This window comes from Macaca thibetana, chromosome 19, assembly GCF_024542745.1.
Source record: "Macaca thibetana thibetana isolate TM-01 chromosome 19, ASM2454274v1, whole genome shotgun sequence".
Taxonomy (NCBI): domain Eukaryota; kingdom Metazoa; phylum Chordata; class Mammalia; order Primates; family Cercopithecidae; genus Macaca; species Macaca thibetana.
In genome coordinates this window covers 36,398,499-36,413,695 of record NC_065596.1, presented here as the reverse complement: position 1 = coordinate 36,413,695, position 15,197 = coordinate 36,398,499, and the positions used below count along the sequence as shown (strand labels likewise).

Genomic DNA, 15,197 nt, shown 5'->3' with positions numbered 1-15,197 from the left:
TAATTTTTCCCTAGGGCCTCAGTCCTGCTGTTTTGAGCTGGATTTGAAGGAGTAGAAAACCTCAAGGGTATGGTGGAGTCAAAGCACTCAAGAGGAGCTGTAGACACGTGTAGTCTGAGACGGTTTCGTGTCTTAAGCAACAGTAGGTAGCGTTTGATGGGTCACTGCTGCCTTCCGTGAGTACCGGGCGTCTCCTGTGTGCCAGGTTCTGTTCTCAGTTCGGAGGTTCTAGCAGTGAAGCCAACAGATGACTCCTGCTGTCGGGGATCTTACATTGTGTCAGGGAAGCAAACAAAATGATCACAATAGGACCCAAGAGGGTGGCATCTCCTGAAGAAAACTGGAGGCTCAGAAAGGATGTGTGAGGAGGAAGGTGGATTGCATGTTTTCAGTAGGAAAGGCAGAAGGGCCTCACTGAAAAGGTATTTGAGTAAAGACCGACGTGACTCGGCGTAGGGGAGGAGGGGGGACTGTGTCCGTGGATACCTGGGGGAAAACATTCCAAGACAAGAAAACAAGATAGAAGGCACCATGAGGAGAATGTACTTAGTATGTTCAAATGATATCAAGAAAGCCGTCAGGACTTCTATTACCAGTTCTATACATTTATTTCTGTCCAGTGACATGTTGCAGCCAGCTGCTACAAGCTGGTGAGAGCTACTTGTGTGTGTACCTGTCTTTGTAACTCTGTTTAGTGACAGCAAGTGGGCAGTTCGAAATTGGCCATGACCGGCTTGGAGAATTTACACCACAGAAATTGGCAAAGCTATAAATTAGGACTTTTTTTTTTTTTTTTTTTTTTTCCTGGAGATCCAGGGGTAACATTTATCAGCATACCGCTGCATTTGATGTATATGTCCTTCCTCTTGAAGGCAACACCAGGGTTTTCTAGGCTTGTCCTGGGATGAATTATGGAGAAAGATGAGCTGCAGAAAAGGGAAAAAGTATGTGAATTAAAAACAGAACCTTTTAAAATAAAGGTGAGCAGGGGGAGTGTCCTCTCCAGAGCTGGAGGACAGCTATGGACGGAAGCGTATTGGTCCCCTGCTAATATGATCCAAGGAGGAATGAATGACAGGGTCTCAGATCTGGCTTGAAAATAGGAAGAAATTAGCAAATGGAGGTGGACCTTGCATAACAATTAAGGGGGGAAAACTATAGAGAAATGCATAGCGTTGAATCTGAGGTGGGATTTGTCTGAATGATCTGGCATCTAGGCCAAGGAATTCTACCTTGGTTTTCGCCCACCATTAGGTCTTATTTTTCCAGGTCTAAAGCCTAGATGCGTGCATCGATTCAACCAGTTAAGAGTGAAAGGTTTGATCAGAATTTTCCTCAAACCTCAGTGGTACTGAGTGAGCTGGACCAAACTCATGAGAGGCAGGAATAGGGGCTGTGGCCTTCATTTATTTTTTAAAAATAGATTTAAGTTGGCCGGGCGCAGTGGCTCAAGCCTGTAATCCCAGCACTTTGGGAGGCCGAGACGGGCGAATCACGAGGTCAGGAGATCGAGACCATCCTGGCTAACACGGTGAAACCCCGTCTCTACTGAAAAAAAAAAAAAATACAAAAAACTAGCTGGGCGTGGTGGCGGGCGCCTGTAGTCCCAGCTACTCAGGAGGCTGAGGCAGGAGAATGGCATAAACTCGGGAGGCGGAGCTTGCAGTGAGCTGAGATCTGACCACTGCACTCCAGCCTGGGCGACAGAGCCAGACTCCGTCTCAAAAAAAAAAAAAAAAGTACATTTAAGTTCATGGGTACAACTTTGTTTGTTACACAGGTAAATGTGTGTCATGGGGTTTGTTGTACAGATTATTTCATCACCCAGATATTAATCCCAGTACCCATTAATTATTTTTCCCGATCCTCTGCCTTTTCCCACTCTTCACCTTCCAACAGGCCCCAGTGTTCCTCTCTGTGTCCATGTGTTCTCATCGTTTATCTCCCACTTATAAGTGAGGACATGTAGTATTTGGTTTTCTGTTCCTGCATTAGCTTCCTAAGGATGATGGCCTCCAGCTCCATCCATGTTCTCATAAAGGACATGATCTCATTCTTTTTTATGACTGCATAGTATTCCATGGTGTGTAGGTACATTTTCTTGTTTAGTCCATCATTGATGAGCATTTAGGTTGATCTCCTGTCTTTGCAATTGTGAATAGTGCTGCAGTGAACATACATGTGCATGTGTCTTTATAATAGAACAATTTATGTTCTTTTGGGCATATACCCAGTAATGGGATTGGGCAGTCTTCTTTTTAAATGTTTCTTTTAATATTAAAATTTTGGTCTTATTTAGTTCTCAAGATAAGGAGAAAGAAGTTCAAGAAAATGCAAGAGAGTTATTCTTGCTGGGCTTGAGTTTTTCTTTCTAGGTTGGATTGTATGTGTGTAGCGGGGGGTCACACATACAATACACCTACTCCTAGAAGAGTAGGTGGCCCCAGGACCTCTTCATGGCAGATCTCTAGGAGAGGTGGAGAAGGGAGGGAGGGACTCCTCACTTCGTACATGCAACTGAGTTTACTGATTTTTGAGGGGAGTATGTTAGTTTTCATTTTCAAGGTTCAGTACCATGGTTCAGCCGTTGTTTTACATGCCTTGTGTACCCTGTATAACCTTGGCAGTGCGTGTGGTAGAAGGCAGGGTGAGGAGGCAGACGGGATCCTGGAAACCAGTCTTCTCCCCCAGTCCAGCTTTCCATGTCCCTTCCCTTCCTCAGGTGCAAATCGGTAACTCCTGAGTGGGTTCTGCAGGACCTCATTCCTGTCCTTCAGGGTAACAGCAAGCTGACCCATCTGAACTTCAGCTCTAACAAGCTGGGAGCGACTGTCCCCCTGATTCTTAAAGCTTTAAAACATTCAGCTTGTAACCTCAAGTATCTGTGGTAAGTCTCTGGCTCCCTAGATCTGTCAAGGGGGGTTGCAAGACTACCCCTCGCTTCCACGATCCATTGGGAGGGCTGACAGCACTCAGCATTTTAGCAAAAGGAGACAGAGAAATGAGCAAAAGAAAATGTTCCTATGTGCGAAGCAGTGGTTCTCAAATTTTAATGTGTATCAGCCTCACATTGGGGGAGGTTATTTCTTATTTTGTTTTGTTTTTGAGACAGGGTCTCACTCTGTTGCCCACACTGGAATGTAGTGATGCAATCTCCGCTTGCTGCAACCACTGCCTCCTTGGCTCAAGCAGTCCTTCCACCGCAGCCCCTGAGTGGCTGGGACCACAGGTGTGTGCCATCACACCCAGTGAATTTTTCTACTTTTTGTAGAGATGGGGTTTTGCCATGTTGTCCAGACTGGTCTTGAACTCCTGGACTCGAGCGATCTGCCTGTCTCGGCCTCTTGAGTGCTGGGATTACAGGCGTGAGTCACTGTGCCTGGCCCCACCTAGTGGGTATTTTAAAATACAGATTCCAGGCCAGGTGCGGTGGCTCATGCCTGTAATGTGAGAACTTTGGGAGGGCCAGGTGGGCAGATCACAAGGTCAGGAGTTCGAGATCAGCCTGACCAACATGGTGAAACCCATCTCTACTAAAAAATATAAACATTAGTAGGGCATGGTGGCATGCACCTGTAATCCCAGCTACTCAGGAGGCTGAGGCAGGAGAATCGATTGAACCTGGGAGGCAGAGGCTGCAGTGAGCCGAGATTGTGTCACTGTACTCCAGCCTGGGCAACAGAGCAAGATTCCAACTCAAAAAAAAAAAAAAAAAAAAAAAGCAGATTCCAGGAACTCAACTGCAGAGATCCCGCATATTTGGGGTGGGACCTGAGAATAAGCACTTCTAACAGGCTACATGTCATGCTGCCCTTGCTGGATCGTGGACCACACTTTGAGTAGCGTTGACGTGCAGGCCATCCAACCTCTGAAAGGGAGAGGACGAGGGAGAAAGTCAGCTTTCATTCATGGAGCAGGGGGCTCTGTAAACGCAGATCACTCTTTCGGAGAGTAACGGTCTGTCTCGGGGTCTCTGTGATAGGTTGGAGTCCTGTGGCCTGACCCACCAGACTTGTCAGCTCTTTCTCAAACTCACTGAGAACACGAGTCTCAGCTTCCTCAGCCTGGGGGACAATGATCTCTCTGATGTGAAAAGCCTGAGGGAGTCCTCCACGCTACCAACGTGTCCCCTCAAGCAGCTGTCGTAAGTCTTGCGACCTTCTCAAAGCATCTTCCTTGCAAGTTGGGGTGGCACAGCGGGGGTGGCAGTGGGCATGTTTTGGGGAACCTCAGGGATCCCCCTACCGTCTTGTCACATTGACATACTTATTTTCTTTCTTTCTTTCTTTCTTTCTTTTTCTCTTTCTCTTTCTCTTTCTCTTTCTCTTTCTCTTTCTCTTTCTCTTTCGTTCGTTCTTTTTCTATCTCTTTCTCTTTCTTTCTATCTCTATTTCTATCTCTATCTCTTTCTGTTTCTATGTATCTATGTTTCTATGTTTCTATCTTTGTGTCTCTTTCTTTCTCTCTCTCTCTATCCTTTTTCTCTCTCTTTCTATCTCTATTCCTCTATCTCTCTCTTTCTCTATCTCTATCTCTCTATCTCTATATCTCTCTATATCTCTGTCTGTCTCTGTCTCTCTGTCTCTGTTTCTGTCTGTTTGTTTGTCTGTCTCTCTACCTGTCTGTCTGTCGGTCGGTCGTCTATCCTTTTTTTTTTTTCTTTTTCTTTTTTTTTTTTTTTTTTTGAGATGGAGTCTCACTCTGTCACCCAGGCTGGAGTATAGTGGCACAATCTCAGCTCACTGCAACCTCCACCTCCTGGGTTCAAGCGATTCTCCCACCTCAGCCTCCAGAATCACTGGAATTACAGGAACACACCACCATCCCTAGCTAATTTTTGTAATTTTAGTACAGATGGGGTTTTACCATGTTGACCAGGCTGGTCTCCAACTCCTGACCTCAAGTGATCCCCCCGCCTTGGCCTCCCAAGGTGCTGGGATTCCAGGCGTGAGCCACCGCACCTGGCCTCTTCTTTCTTCCCACCACCTTAGGTCTCAGTTCCAGCCAGGTTTCCCCTCACTTTGATCATGGCTGTCTCACCCGGCAGCCTTTCCTTGCATGATCTCCTTAGGCTTCTTTGATCCTCCCCAGATCTAGGGGTTTTCAACTGAATTCTGTTAAATTAGTTGAAACTGGGGATGATTTGATTTTTTTCCCCCAGGGGATATTTGGCAATGCGTGGACAACATATTTGGTTGTCACGATGGTGCGGGGGATGCTACTAGTGGGTAACACCTGGTGGGTAAAGGCTGGTTATTACTGATGTCCTATAATGTACAGGGTGGTGCTGTCATTCTGCAGCTAAGTGTGATCCAGCCCACACCTCTGCAGGGCTGAGAAAATCCTACCTTGACTCACTGTTTTGTTTTGGTTTTTTTTTTTTTTGAGATGGAGTCTCCCTCTGTCACCCAGACTGGAGTGCAGTGGTGCAATCTTGGCTCACCGCAACCTCCGCCTCTTGGGTTCAAGCAGTTCTCCTGCCTCAGCCTTTCTGAGTAGCTGGGACTACAGGTGCCCGCCACCATGCCCAGCCTTTTTTTTTTTTTTTTTAAAGCAGAGATGAGGTTTCACCATGTTGGCCAGGCTCTTCTCGAACTCTTGACCTCAGGTGATCCGCCTGCCTTGGCCTCCCAAACTGCTGGGATTACAGGCGTGAGCCACTGCACCTGGCCCTTTTTCTCCTTTAAGCTTTTGTTCTTTCTCCAATTTAATCTTCCCATAGTGTTTGGGTCTCGGGGGTTAAGGGGTTGAGAGAGAAAAGTAGAGGAACCTGGGCATCATGGCTGAGGCTCACCTTGTACCCGCAACTTCCACAGCCTGGAGAAATGTAGCCTGTCGGCGGCCAGCTGTCAGGACCTGGCCTTGTTTCTCACCAGCATCCAACACATAACTCGATTGTGCCTGGGATTTAATCAGCTCCAAGATGACGGCATCAAGCTGTTGTGTGCGGCCCTGACTCACCCCAAGTGTGCCTTAGAGAGACTGGAGTAAGTTTTCCCTGGTTCCGTTTCTAGAAATGACTCTATGGGCACAGATACCAAGAATAATGGTTTCTTCATCTGCTATCTATTTACATTATTAAAAAGTAACATTCACTGAGTAATTACTGTGTGCCAGGAATTGCTGTAAAACAGATTCCGAGTAGCATCCTAGATCTGTTGATTCCATCTCTGGAGTTTATGCCAAGAAAATTAATTTCCACAAGGACCCCAGGAAATAATGAATTTTTTGGTCAACCCATATGTGAGCTCTTAGCAGAGAGAGAACAAGGACTCAAGGCTGGGGTGGTAGATATGACATTTACTTCCTGCCCATAGGTGGAAGATACAGTTTTAAGAGTGACATATAAAAACAAAACAATAGATATGAAGAAAAACAAAGCAGAACGAGAATAGAATGACGGGGATGGGGTTGATTTCCCAGCAGGGTCTTCTCTCACCAACCTATTTGAAGAGGTGATAATAAAATTAGAGACTCAGATGAAGCAAGGGGAGGCAGCAGTATGCAGAGAAGAAACAGCAGAGTGAAAGGCCTGAGGTTGGGCTGGGCACAGTGGCTTGTGCCTGTAATCCCAGCACTTTGGGAGGCTGAGGCAGGCAGATCACGGGGTCAGGAGTTCAAGACCAGCCTGACCAACATGGTGAAACCCCATCCCTACTAAAAATACACAAAAAAAATTAGCCAGGTGTGTGGCATGTGCCTGTAATCCCAGCTTCTGAGGAGGCTGAGGAAGGAGAATTGCTTGAACCCAGGAGCTGGAGGTTGCAGTGAGCAGAGATCGTACCACTGCACTCCAGCCTGGATGACAGTGAGACTCCGTCTCAAAAAAAGGTGTGAGGTCGGAATGAGCACAGTATGTTGGAAGAACAATGAGGAAGCTAGCATGGCTGGAGTAAAGTGAGTGAGGGTGATAGTGGGAGGAGATGGAGGTGCCTGGGACATGCTGGGTTGTGTAGGAATCTGTTTTGTCTGGGGTGAGATAGAAAGTCATCCTTGGATTGGAAGTGGGACATGACCGTAATCTGACCTACTTTGAAAGGTCGTGCAGGCTGCTGTTGACAGGTAGACTACAGTCTGGACAAAAAGACCAGTATGAGCAAGAGATGGGGCTCCTATCGACCAGGAGAGAGTGGCCCGTGGGGAGGTTACAGGATTTCAGGATAGATGGGAAGGTAGAACCAATGGAGTTTGCTGATGGATTCAAGGTGGTTGAGGAGGGAGGGTACTAAGAACACCTCCCAAAGGGTGAGGTTGGCAGCTAGGTAAAGGGTGGGACCATTCTCCAACACGGGGAAGATTGCGGGCAGAGCTGGGTCTGGGTGAAAAGAGTTTGGGTTGGGGATATAGGAGCTTGAGATGCCTATCAAATAACCACGCAGAGATGTTACATGAGCAGTTGTAGGCAGGACTGTGAGATGTTACCAGAGGATTGCTGTGCCAGGATGAGAGACCCCATACAGTGGTGGACACATAGTGAGATTCTTTAGATCTCCTTTCTCTAGCTGCATTGTGCTGCTGTGGTGCAGGTGTGGAATAGAGGGAAAGCTGGGTTCTCCAGAGACTGGACAACTTCCTAAGACTGAGTATAAAAAACAGAAAGGCCAAGGGCCTTTAGGTGTCACCAAATTCATGATCCTGGAGAACCATGGACTCTGAACTGGCAAAGTAGCAAAGGGCCAGTGCCCACTGAGCACTGAGTCTGCAAGAACAGGAATATCGATAGGTGATTCATACGTATAATGTGAGTTAATCATACATGTGTGTAATTATGTGTATGATAATATAATGCGTAGAATTGTAACACCATTATAATAACTAATTATAATTAGTATTAAACCCTAATATAAGTATAACCCTAATAATAATTAGTATAATTATAATTGTGTTAATTCTACCCATTGTAACATGATCATACACACATAATTACATGTTGTAATTTTAACCTATTATAATTGTAATTATATAATTACAACTAATTATAATATAGTTATATATAACAAATTATTAAATTATAATTTGTAATATAATTGTAATTATATGTATATACATGTATAATTGTAACATATATTTCAATATATATTTTAGTGATATATGTATTATGTAATATGTGTATTATATATGTAATAGTTAATAATTAATATATGATAGTATATAACTACATATATTTTCATAAAACTTACATGTTAACACAAACATATTATGCAATACATACATATCTAACATATGCCATCTCTATTAGTGACATAATAATCTTCTACAACCTGCACACTGCCTGTTTGCCAAGTGCCATCCCAAGCACACGCACTGCTCATGGGCTCACTGGCAGCTCTCTCCTAGACCATCCTACTGCACTTCGGAAGGCAATGAAGGCTGAAAAGAGTGCAGGAGCTTGTCGAGGGTCTCCCAGCTGCTGACAGACAAGCTCATTTGGACCCGTGCCCAACTGGCTCCAGAACCTTGGAGCCTTGAAAGTTTTTTTCTCGCCGGGCGCAGTGGCTCAAGCCTGTAATCCCAGCACTTTGGGAGGCCGAGACGGGCGGATCACGAGGTCAGGAGATCGAGACCAGCCTGGTTAATATGGTGAAACCCCGTCTCTACTAAAAAGTACAAAAAACTAGCCGGGCGAGGTGGCGGGCGCCTGTAGTCCCAGCTACTTGGGAGGCTGAGGCAGGAGAATGGCGTGAACCCGGGAGGCGGAGCTTGCAGTGAGCTGAGATCTGGCCACTGCACTCCAGCCTGGGCAACAGAGCAAGACTCTGTCTCAAAAAAAAAAAAAAAAAGTTTTTTTCTCTATTTTTTCCTAAACCAATCACTAATGAGAAGCACAGACTTGATGTGCCCACTGTAGAAATCTGGACCGAGGGAGGGTTATGATACGCAAGGTACTAGCATAGACTGGGTTGGTGTCCAGCGGAAAAGAAAGGCTACGTGGTCCAGGGAGCTGCTGCATGTGTAGACTCGGAGGCGGCCTGAGGCTCTGCCCCGGGAGCCTCCATCTGGGCTGCTTCCCTGAGCATCTGTCTCTGTGGCTCTCACCCTGCAGGCTCTGGTTTTGCCAGCTGGGAGCACCCAGTTGCAGGTACTTGTCAGATGCTCTCCTGCAGAACAGGAGCCTGGCACACCTAAATCTGAGCAAGAACCGCCTGGGAGACGAGGGAGTCAAGTTCCTGTGTGAGGCCTTGGGTCGCCCGGATTGTAACCTGCAGAGCCTGAAGTAAGTTTTCTTGGCTCCCTCTCAGTGAGTGGATGGAAGAGAGCAATGGGGGGAATTGAAGCACCCATGCCTGAGTTCCTGATGGGGTTTGAGTGAGGTGTGGACAAGCTCTTTGCCATAGAGGAGCTTCTGGTTTTGTTGGGGGTGTGGGACGGGGAAAGTGGGATGACTGTGAATGTGTATGTGTCTGGGGGACCTTGAGACCAGCCCCCAGGTTTGATGTTTCAATGGGAGGACTGGGGACTCAGCCCGGAGTTGTATTCACCGCTACACTTCATCAGGGTGAAAGGACACAAGGCAAATCAGCAAAGAGAAAGGGACTTGGGACAGAGTCCAGAGGAAACCAGACATAAGCTCCCAAGAGTCCTCTTCCCCATGTAGTTACATGTGGGATATGACAAGGTTTCTCTTCAAATAGCCTGATCAATCCTCTATTCTTTAATCCACAGTGCCCCTCCCCTTCCCTTTTCTTTTTCTGCCTTTACATGTCCAGGCTCCAGCGGCTTCTCAGTGTTAGCTCACATTCCTTTCCCTATTTGGGAAGAAAACTGGCTTTCTAGCTCATCATCGCAGAAGACTTCTTCGCCTTCTCCCCTTTCTCCCTTACGGGCCCACATTATCTAAGAGAAAGTTCAGATGTTTAGCCAATCAGGTCTAGTTTAGATTGTGCGGTTCGACCCCAGCCAATGGGGAAAGGGCACGGGGTCAGGATTTGCATCAGGGATAAAAACTTTGATTTTCCTTTGTTCTATGCACTCTCGGGGCCACTGACCAAAGAGAAGGATCCCTCTGGGCAGAAGTAAATTTGCTTTGCTGAGAACTCCTAGGTCTGAGTGCTCGTTTTCCTTAAGACTCCAAACTTTATTTCCAACATCACACAAGACACACAACTCCTCCAGCCACCAGCTGTGGCAATCATGCCAAGTGCAGTCTACCAGGGCAGCCCACTGGAGACCCTCTGCCCAGGGTATTTACTGGGTGCTGGTTATGTGTGATCTAGCAGGTACCAAGACGTGAGCCACTGCACCTGGCCGGTCAATGGATTTTTTATTCTTCCAGGGGAATTTGAAACTTAAGTAAGAGTAGAGAGAAGAGCATATACTCCAATCCATGCTCAAACTTCAACAATTACTGATTTATGACCTATCTCCTTTCATTAAAGCTTCACCAACACTCAGTAATGGGATTGCTGGGTCAAATGGGATTTCTGGTTCTAGATTGAAGAATCACCACACTGTCTTCCACAATGGTTGAACTAATTTCTCCCTCTAAGATGATTTTGAGGCCCATCCCGTGGGTGATAAACACATTTATAAGAATGAAATTGAGTATGTTTTCAAATGCTGACAACCACTGATAAAAACTTTTTTTTTTTTTTTTACCAGTTGCATTTTGTTTTTTCCCTACTCACTTGTAGGGAATTCTTTCTTGTTTTTAAAAGCTTAATCTTTTTATTGTAAATTTACCATCTGTATATGTTTTGGGTGTGCAAAGTGTTAAGATTATGAATACAAAGTGGAATAAAGTTAGTTAACGTGTCCATCACCTCAAATACTTTTTTGTGGTGAAAATATTTGATATTATGTTAGCAATTTTGAAAGGTACAATGTTCTATTAAGTACATTTGCCATGACATGCAATAGATCTCAAAAAAAATGATATTCCTGCTGAGATTTTTGTACCCTTTGACCACCATGTGTAAACTCTAGGGAGACCTGACTGTCTTTGATTTGCATGTATCATTTATCAGGCTGGCAGTTCTCTTACACTTGGCCTTTGAGGGTTTAGCCACTGGACATTGTTCACATAGTCAAAACTGTTTCTATTTTTATTTATTTATTTATTGTTTTGAGACGGACTCTCGCTCTGTTGCCCAGGCTGGAGTGCAGTAGCACAATCTTGGCTCACTGCAACCTCTGCCTCCCGGATTTAAGTGATTCTCCTGCCTCAGCCTCCCAAGTAGCTGGGATTACAGGCACCCACCACCACGCCTGGATAATTTTTGTATTTTTAGTAGAGACGGGGTTTCACCATGTTGGGCAGGCTGGTCTCGATCTCCTGACCTTGTGATCCACCTGTCTTGGCCTCCCAAAGTGGTGGGATTACAGGCATGAGCCACCACACCCGGCCAAACCTTTTTTTGCAGGGAGAGGGGATTTAAGGATTTTAGATTGCCATGCGCCTTCTCCGCATAAGGGTATCAGCCTTCCAATATTCCTCTCTCCTCCTGTCTTTTCCTTGTCCCTCCTCTCTCATCCCTCCCCACCTCATCCTATATTTTCTCCAAATAGTCACCTTGATTAACTGTCTTGAACTTATTATGGTATAGTAATTTATTCTGGGAAATTCAGACCTGCCATTATAGGAGATTCCTGGTATCTTCAGCTCAACTGTTGAGCTCGAGGGCTGAGAATGGTGCACTGTGATAACCAAGCCAACTCTGGGTGCTGGGGGGTAACCACCACAGAGAGGCCCTTCACACTCATGTACCTGCGGGGGGCATGGGGGGGAAAGGGCTGGACTGCTGTACCCTCTGCTTTCTTTCTATCTCAGGTAAATAGAGCTCTTGGAGGTGTCTCGGCCCTCCTGACTCAGCACCCTCCTCATTTGAGGCTTGGGACAGAAGTCTGGCTTCAGGGTGTCTCCTCTCCTTGGACGTGAGATGGGCAGGCGTAAACTCAGCACAGTTTCGGGACACCATTACTTTCCCCCCTTTTGTACATTTCTATTTTGCAGTTTGTCAGGTTGTTCTTTCACAAGAGAGGGCTGTCGAGAGCTGGCTAATGCCCTCAAGCATAATCATAACGTGAAAATCTTGGATTTGGGACAAAATGATCTTCAGGATGATGGAGTGAAGCTACTGTGTGAGGCTCTGAAACCTTCACATCGTGCGTTGCACACACTTGGGTGAGTTGATGCTGTTCTCCTTGCAGAGTCTCCCTTCTCTACTTTTGCGAGTACGGAAATAAAATGACAGGATCCCATCAGGGGTTAGAAAGTGAGGCAAAGGAAGGACAAGTCCTCCTCTAATAAATCTCGGCCAGGCGCTGTGGCTCACGCCTGTAATCCCAGCACTTTGGGAGGCCAAGGTGGGCAGATCACCTGAGGTCAGGTGTTCGAGAACAGCCTGGCCAACATGGGGAAACCTCATCTCTACTAAAAATACACAAATTAGCTGGGAGCAGTGGCTCATGCCTGTAATCCCAGCATATGATGAGGTTGAGGAGGGTGGATCACTTGAGGTCAGGCGTTCAAGACCAGCCTGGCCAACATGGGGAAACCCCATCTCTACTAAAAAATACAAAAATGAGCCAGGTATAGAGGTGTGGGCACCTGTAATCCCAGCTACTCAGGAGGCTGAGGCAGGAGAATCGCTTGAACCCAGGAGGTGGAGGTTGCGGGGAGCTGAGATGGCGCCATTGCACTCCAGCCTGAGGGACAAGAGCTAAACTCTATCTCAAAAAATAAACAAACAAAAAAATCTCTCCTGCTACATGATAAGCTTGAAGTTTTTCTCGTTTAGAGAAGTGTTTCACTCTTGTTACCACTATCCTCGGTACACTGCAAGTATTATTCCTCCCAATCCGTCCACGGTGGGCGCCAGGTGCTGGTGGGTGGGTGCAGCCTGCTCTCCGCACTGTGAATCTCCACTTCACGGTTGTTAACCGTCATGCAACGTAGACTCAGCACACTCAGATGAGTTGCTCTGAAACATAGGAGTTTTTGCTAAATGTGGCTTAAATGACAGCCATTTCTCCTGTAGGGAACGGCTCCAGGGCTCGCTAATCCAAGAGCTCAGTGATGTTTTCCGAAAAGGTGTTCTTCAGGATTTGTTAGTATCAAATGAACCGACTCAAACCGTAAACCACCTCCAGCGTTGCTGGGGTTTACCAGCCACCTCAAACCTCTGTTCAGAGATTGTTAAATCTACTCTATAGACACTACAAGTAATCATTGGTTTAAACATAAACTAGACTTGTTCTCTCATAGGCCTGAAAGGAACATGAATAGGTTAATGGTATCTGCAGTGCCAAATTTAAGACAGTTTGGCATAAATGCATTCTGAACCAAGTTCGTCTTAAAAAGAATCAGTTAATGAAGCAACTTACTGAACTATGTCCTTAAGAGAGAGACTCATTCTGACCTTTTTCTTTCTAAAAGAAGGGCTTTGTTTGTTTGTTTTTTTAAAGATGGGGTCTCATTCTCACCCAGGCTGGAGTGCAGTGGTGCGATCTCAGCTCTGTGTAACCTCTGCCTCCTGGGCTCAAGCAATCTTTTCACCTCAGCCTCCTGAGTAGCTGGGACAACAGGTGTATGCTACCACACTCGCCTATTTTTTTCTATTATAGAGATGAGGTTTCACCATGTTGCCCAGGCTGGTCTCAAACTCCTGAGCTCAAGTGGTCTGCCCGCCTCAGTCTCCCAAAGTGTTGAAATTACTGACATGAGCCACGGTGCCTGGCCAGCATGTCATAGTTATTTATGAACTCAGGTGGAGATTCCTGATGCGTTAAACTGATCTAATGTACTTTCTCACTTTTGTCTTTGTGTTTCTAGTAGCTAGCCAACCATATGTTCAAATTTTGTATTGTTGAATTTAGAAATAAGATGGAAAAAAAGTGGAAATCAGGAATAATAGTGCTATTTCAGTTCTTTCAGAGATCTAATAAACTCATATCCATTGTATACTAAAATGGTTTGTTTCACATTCTGCCAGGTTAAATTTTTGTTTCCCCCTCCATCAAATACAGTTTAAAATAGTATCTGCCTTTGATAGGATTGATGGATGGGTTAGATGAGTTACGTGTCAGTATTTAAAAGGTGCCCAGCATGGAATAAGTACTCCACTCTTTTTTTTCCTTTTTTTTGTGAGAGGGAGTCTCACTCTGTTGCCCAGGCTGGAGTGCAGTGGTGCAATCTTGGCTCACTGCAACTTCAGCCTCCCGGGCTCAAGCAATTCTCTGCCTCAGCCTCCCGAGCAGCTGGGATTGGATTACAGGCTCACACTACTACACCCAGCTAATTTTTGTATTTTTTTGTAGTAGAGACAGGGTTTCACCATCTTGTCCAGGCTGGTGCTGAACTCCTGACCTTGTGATCCACCCACCTCAGCCTCCCAAAGTGCTGGGATTACAGGTGTGAGTCACTGCACCCAGCCCTTTTTTTTTTTTTTTTTTTTTTTTAAAAGACAGAATCTTGCTGTCACCAGGCTGAAGTACAGTAGTGTGATCTCAGCTCACTGCAACCTCTGCCTCCTGGGTTCAAGCAATTCTCCTGCCTCAGCGTCCTGAGTAGCTGGAACTACAGATACGTGCCAACACGCCTGGCTAATTTTTGTATTTTTAATAGAGAGGGGATTTCACCATGTTGGCCAGGATGGTCTCGATCTCTTGATCTTGTGATCCACCCACCTCAGCCTCCCAAAGTGCTGGGATTACAGGCATGAGCCACCACACAGGGGCAAGTGCTCCACTCTTAAGCAGTCTGTTTTAGTAATAGTTTTTCTGTAGATGTGATACCTCTTTACTAACTTTCCAGTCTCAGAGGATTATCTGTTATGCTTTCTTCCCGCCCGCCCCTAGGTTGGCAAAATGCAATGTGACAACTGCTTGCTGCCAGCATCTCTCCTCGGTTCTCAGCAGCAGTAAGAGCCTGGTCAATCTGAATCTTCTAGGCAACGAATTGGATCATGATGGTGTCAAGATGCTATGTAAGGCTTTGAGAAAGTCGACATGCAGGCTGCAGAAACTCGGGTAATCCCTGCTGACTTTTCCACGGGCGAGAACCTACAGGGACAAGGCTAGATTGACTAGGCTTCTAGAGCACGCGTCAGGTTTCCATTGCACTCAGCTTCCTCGGGGAAGAACCTACAGGGACAAGGCTAGATTGATTAGGCTTCTAGAGCATGCGTCAGGTTTCCATTGCAGTCAGCTTCCTCGGGCAGTGCTGGCCAATGGAACTTCCAGTAAGGGTGGGAATGATC

The 15,197-nt window shown here is 46.0% G+C and overlaps 2 protein-coding genes across 2 annotated transcripts in view; one reads left to right on the top strand and one right to left on the bottom strand.

The window, feature by feature from the left end:
* NLRP13 (NLR family pyrin domain containing 13) overlaps positions 1–14,971 on the top strand; it is a 46,647-nt gene extending 31,676 nt beyond the window's left edge. The window contains exons 9-14 of the mRNA XM_050771869.1: positions 2,723–2,887; positions 3,983–4,144; positions 5,817–5,987; positions 9,044–9,214; positions 11,951–12,121; positions 14,797–14,971. Coding sequence (XP_050627826.1) covers positions 2,723–2,887; positions 3,983–4,144; positions 5,817–5,987; positions 9,044–9,214; positions 11,951–12,121; positions 14,797–14,971 — 1,015 coding nt within the window. The remainder of the gene's footprint in view (positions 1–2,722; positions 2,888–3,982; positions 4,145–5,816; positions 5,988–9,043; positions 9,215–11,950; positions 12,122–14,796) is intronic.
* ZNF444 (zinc finger protein 444) overlaps positions 1–15,197 on the bottom strand; it is a 319,216-nt gene that overhangs the window by 255,306 nt on the left and 48,713 nt on the right. The gene's annotated exons all lie outside the window — the stretch shown is intronic.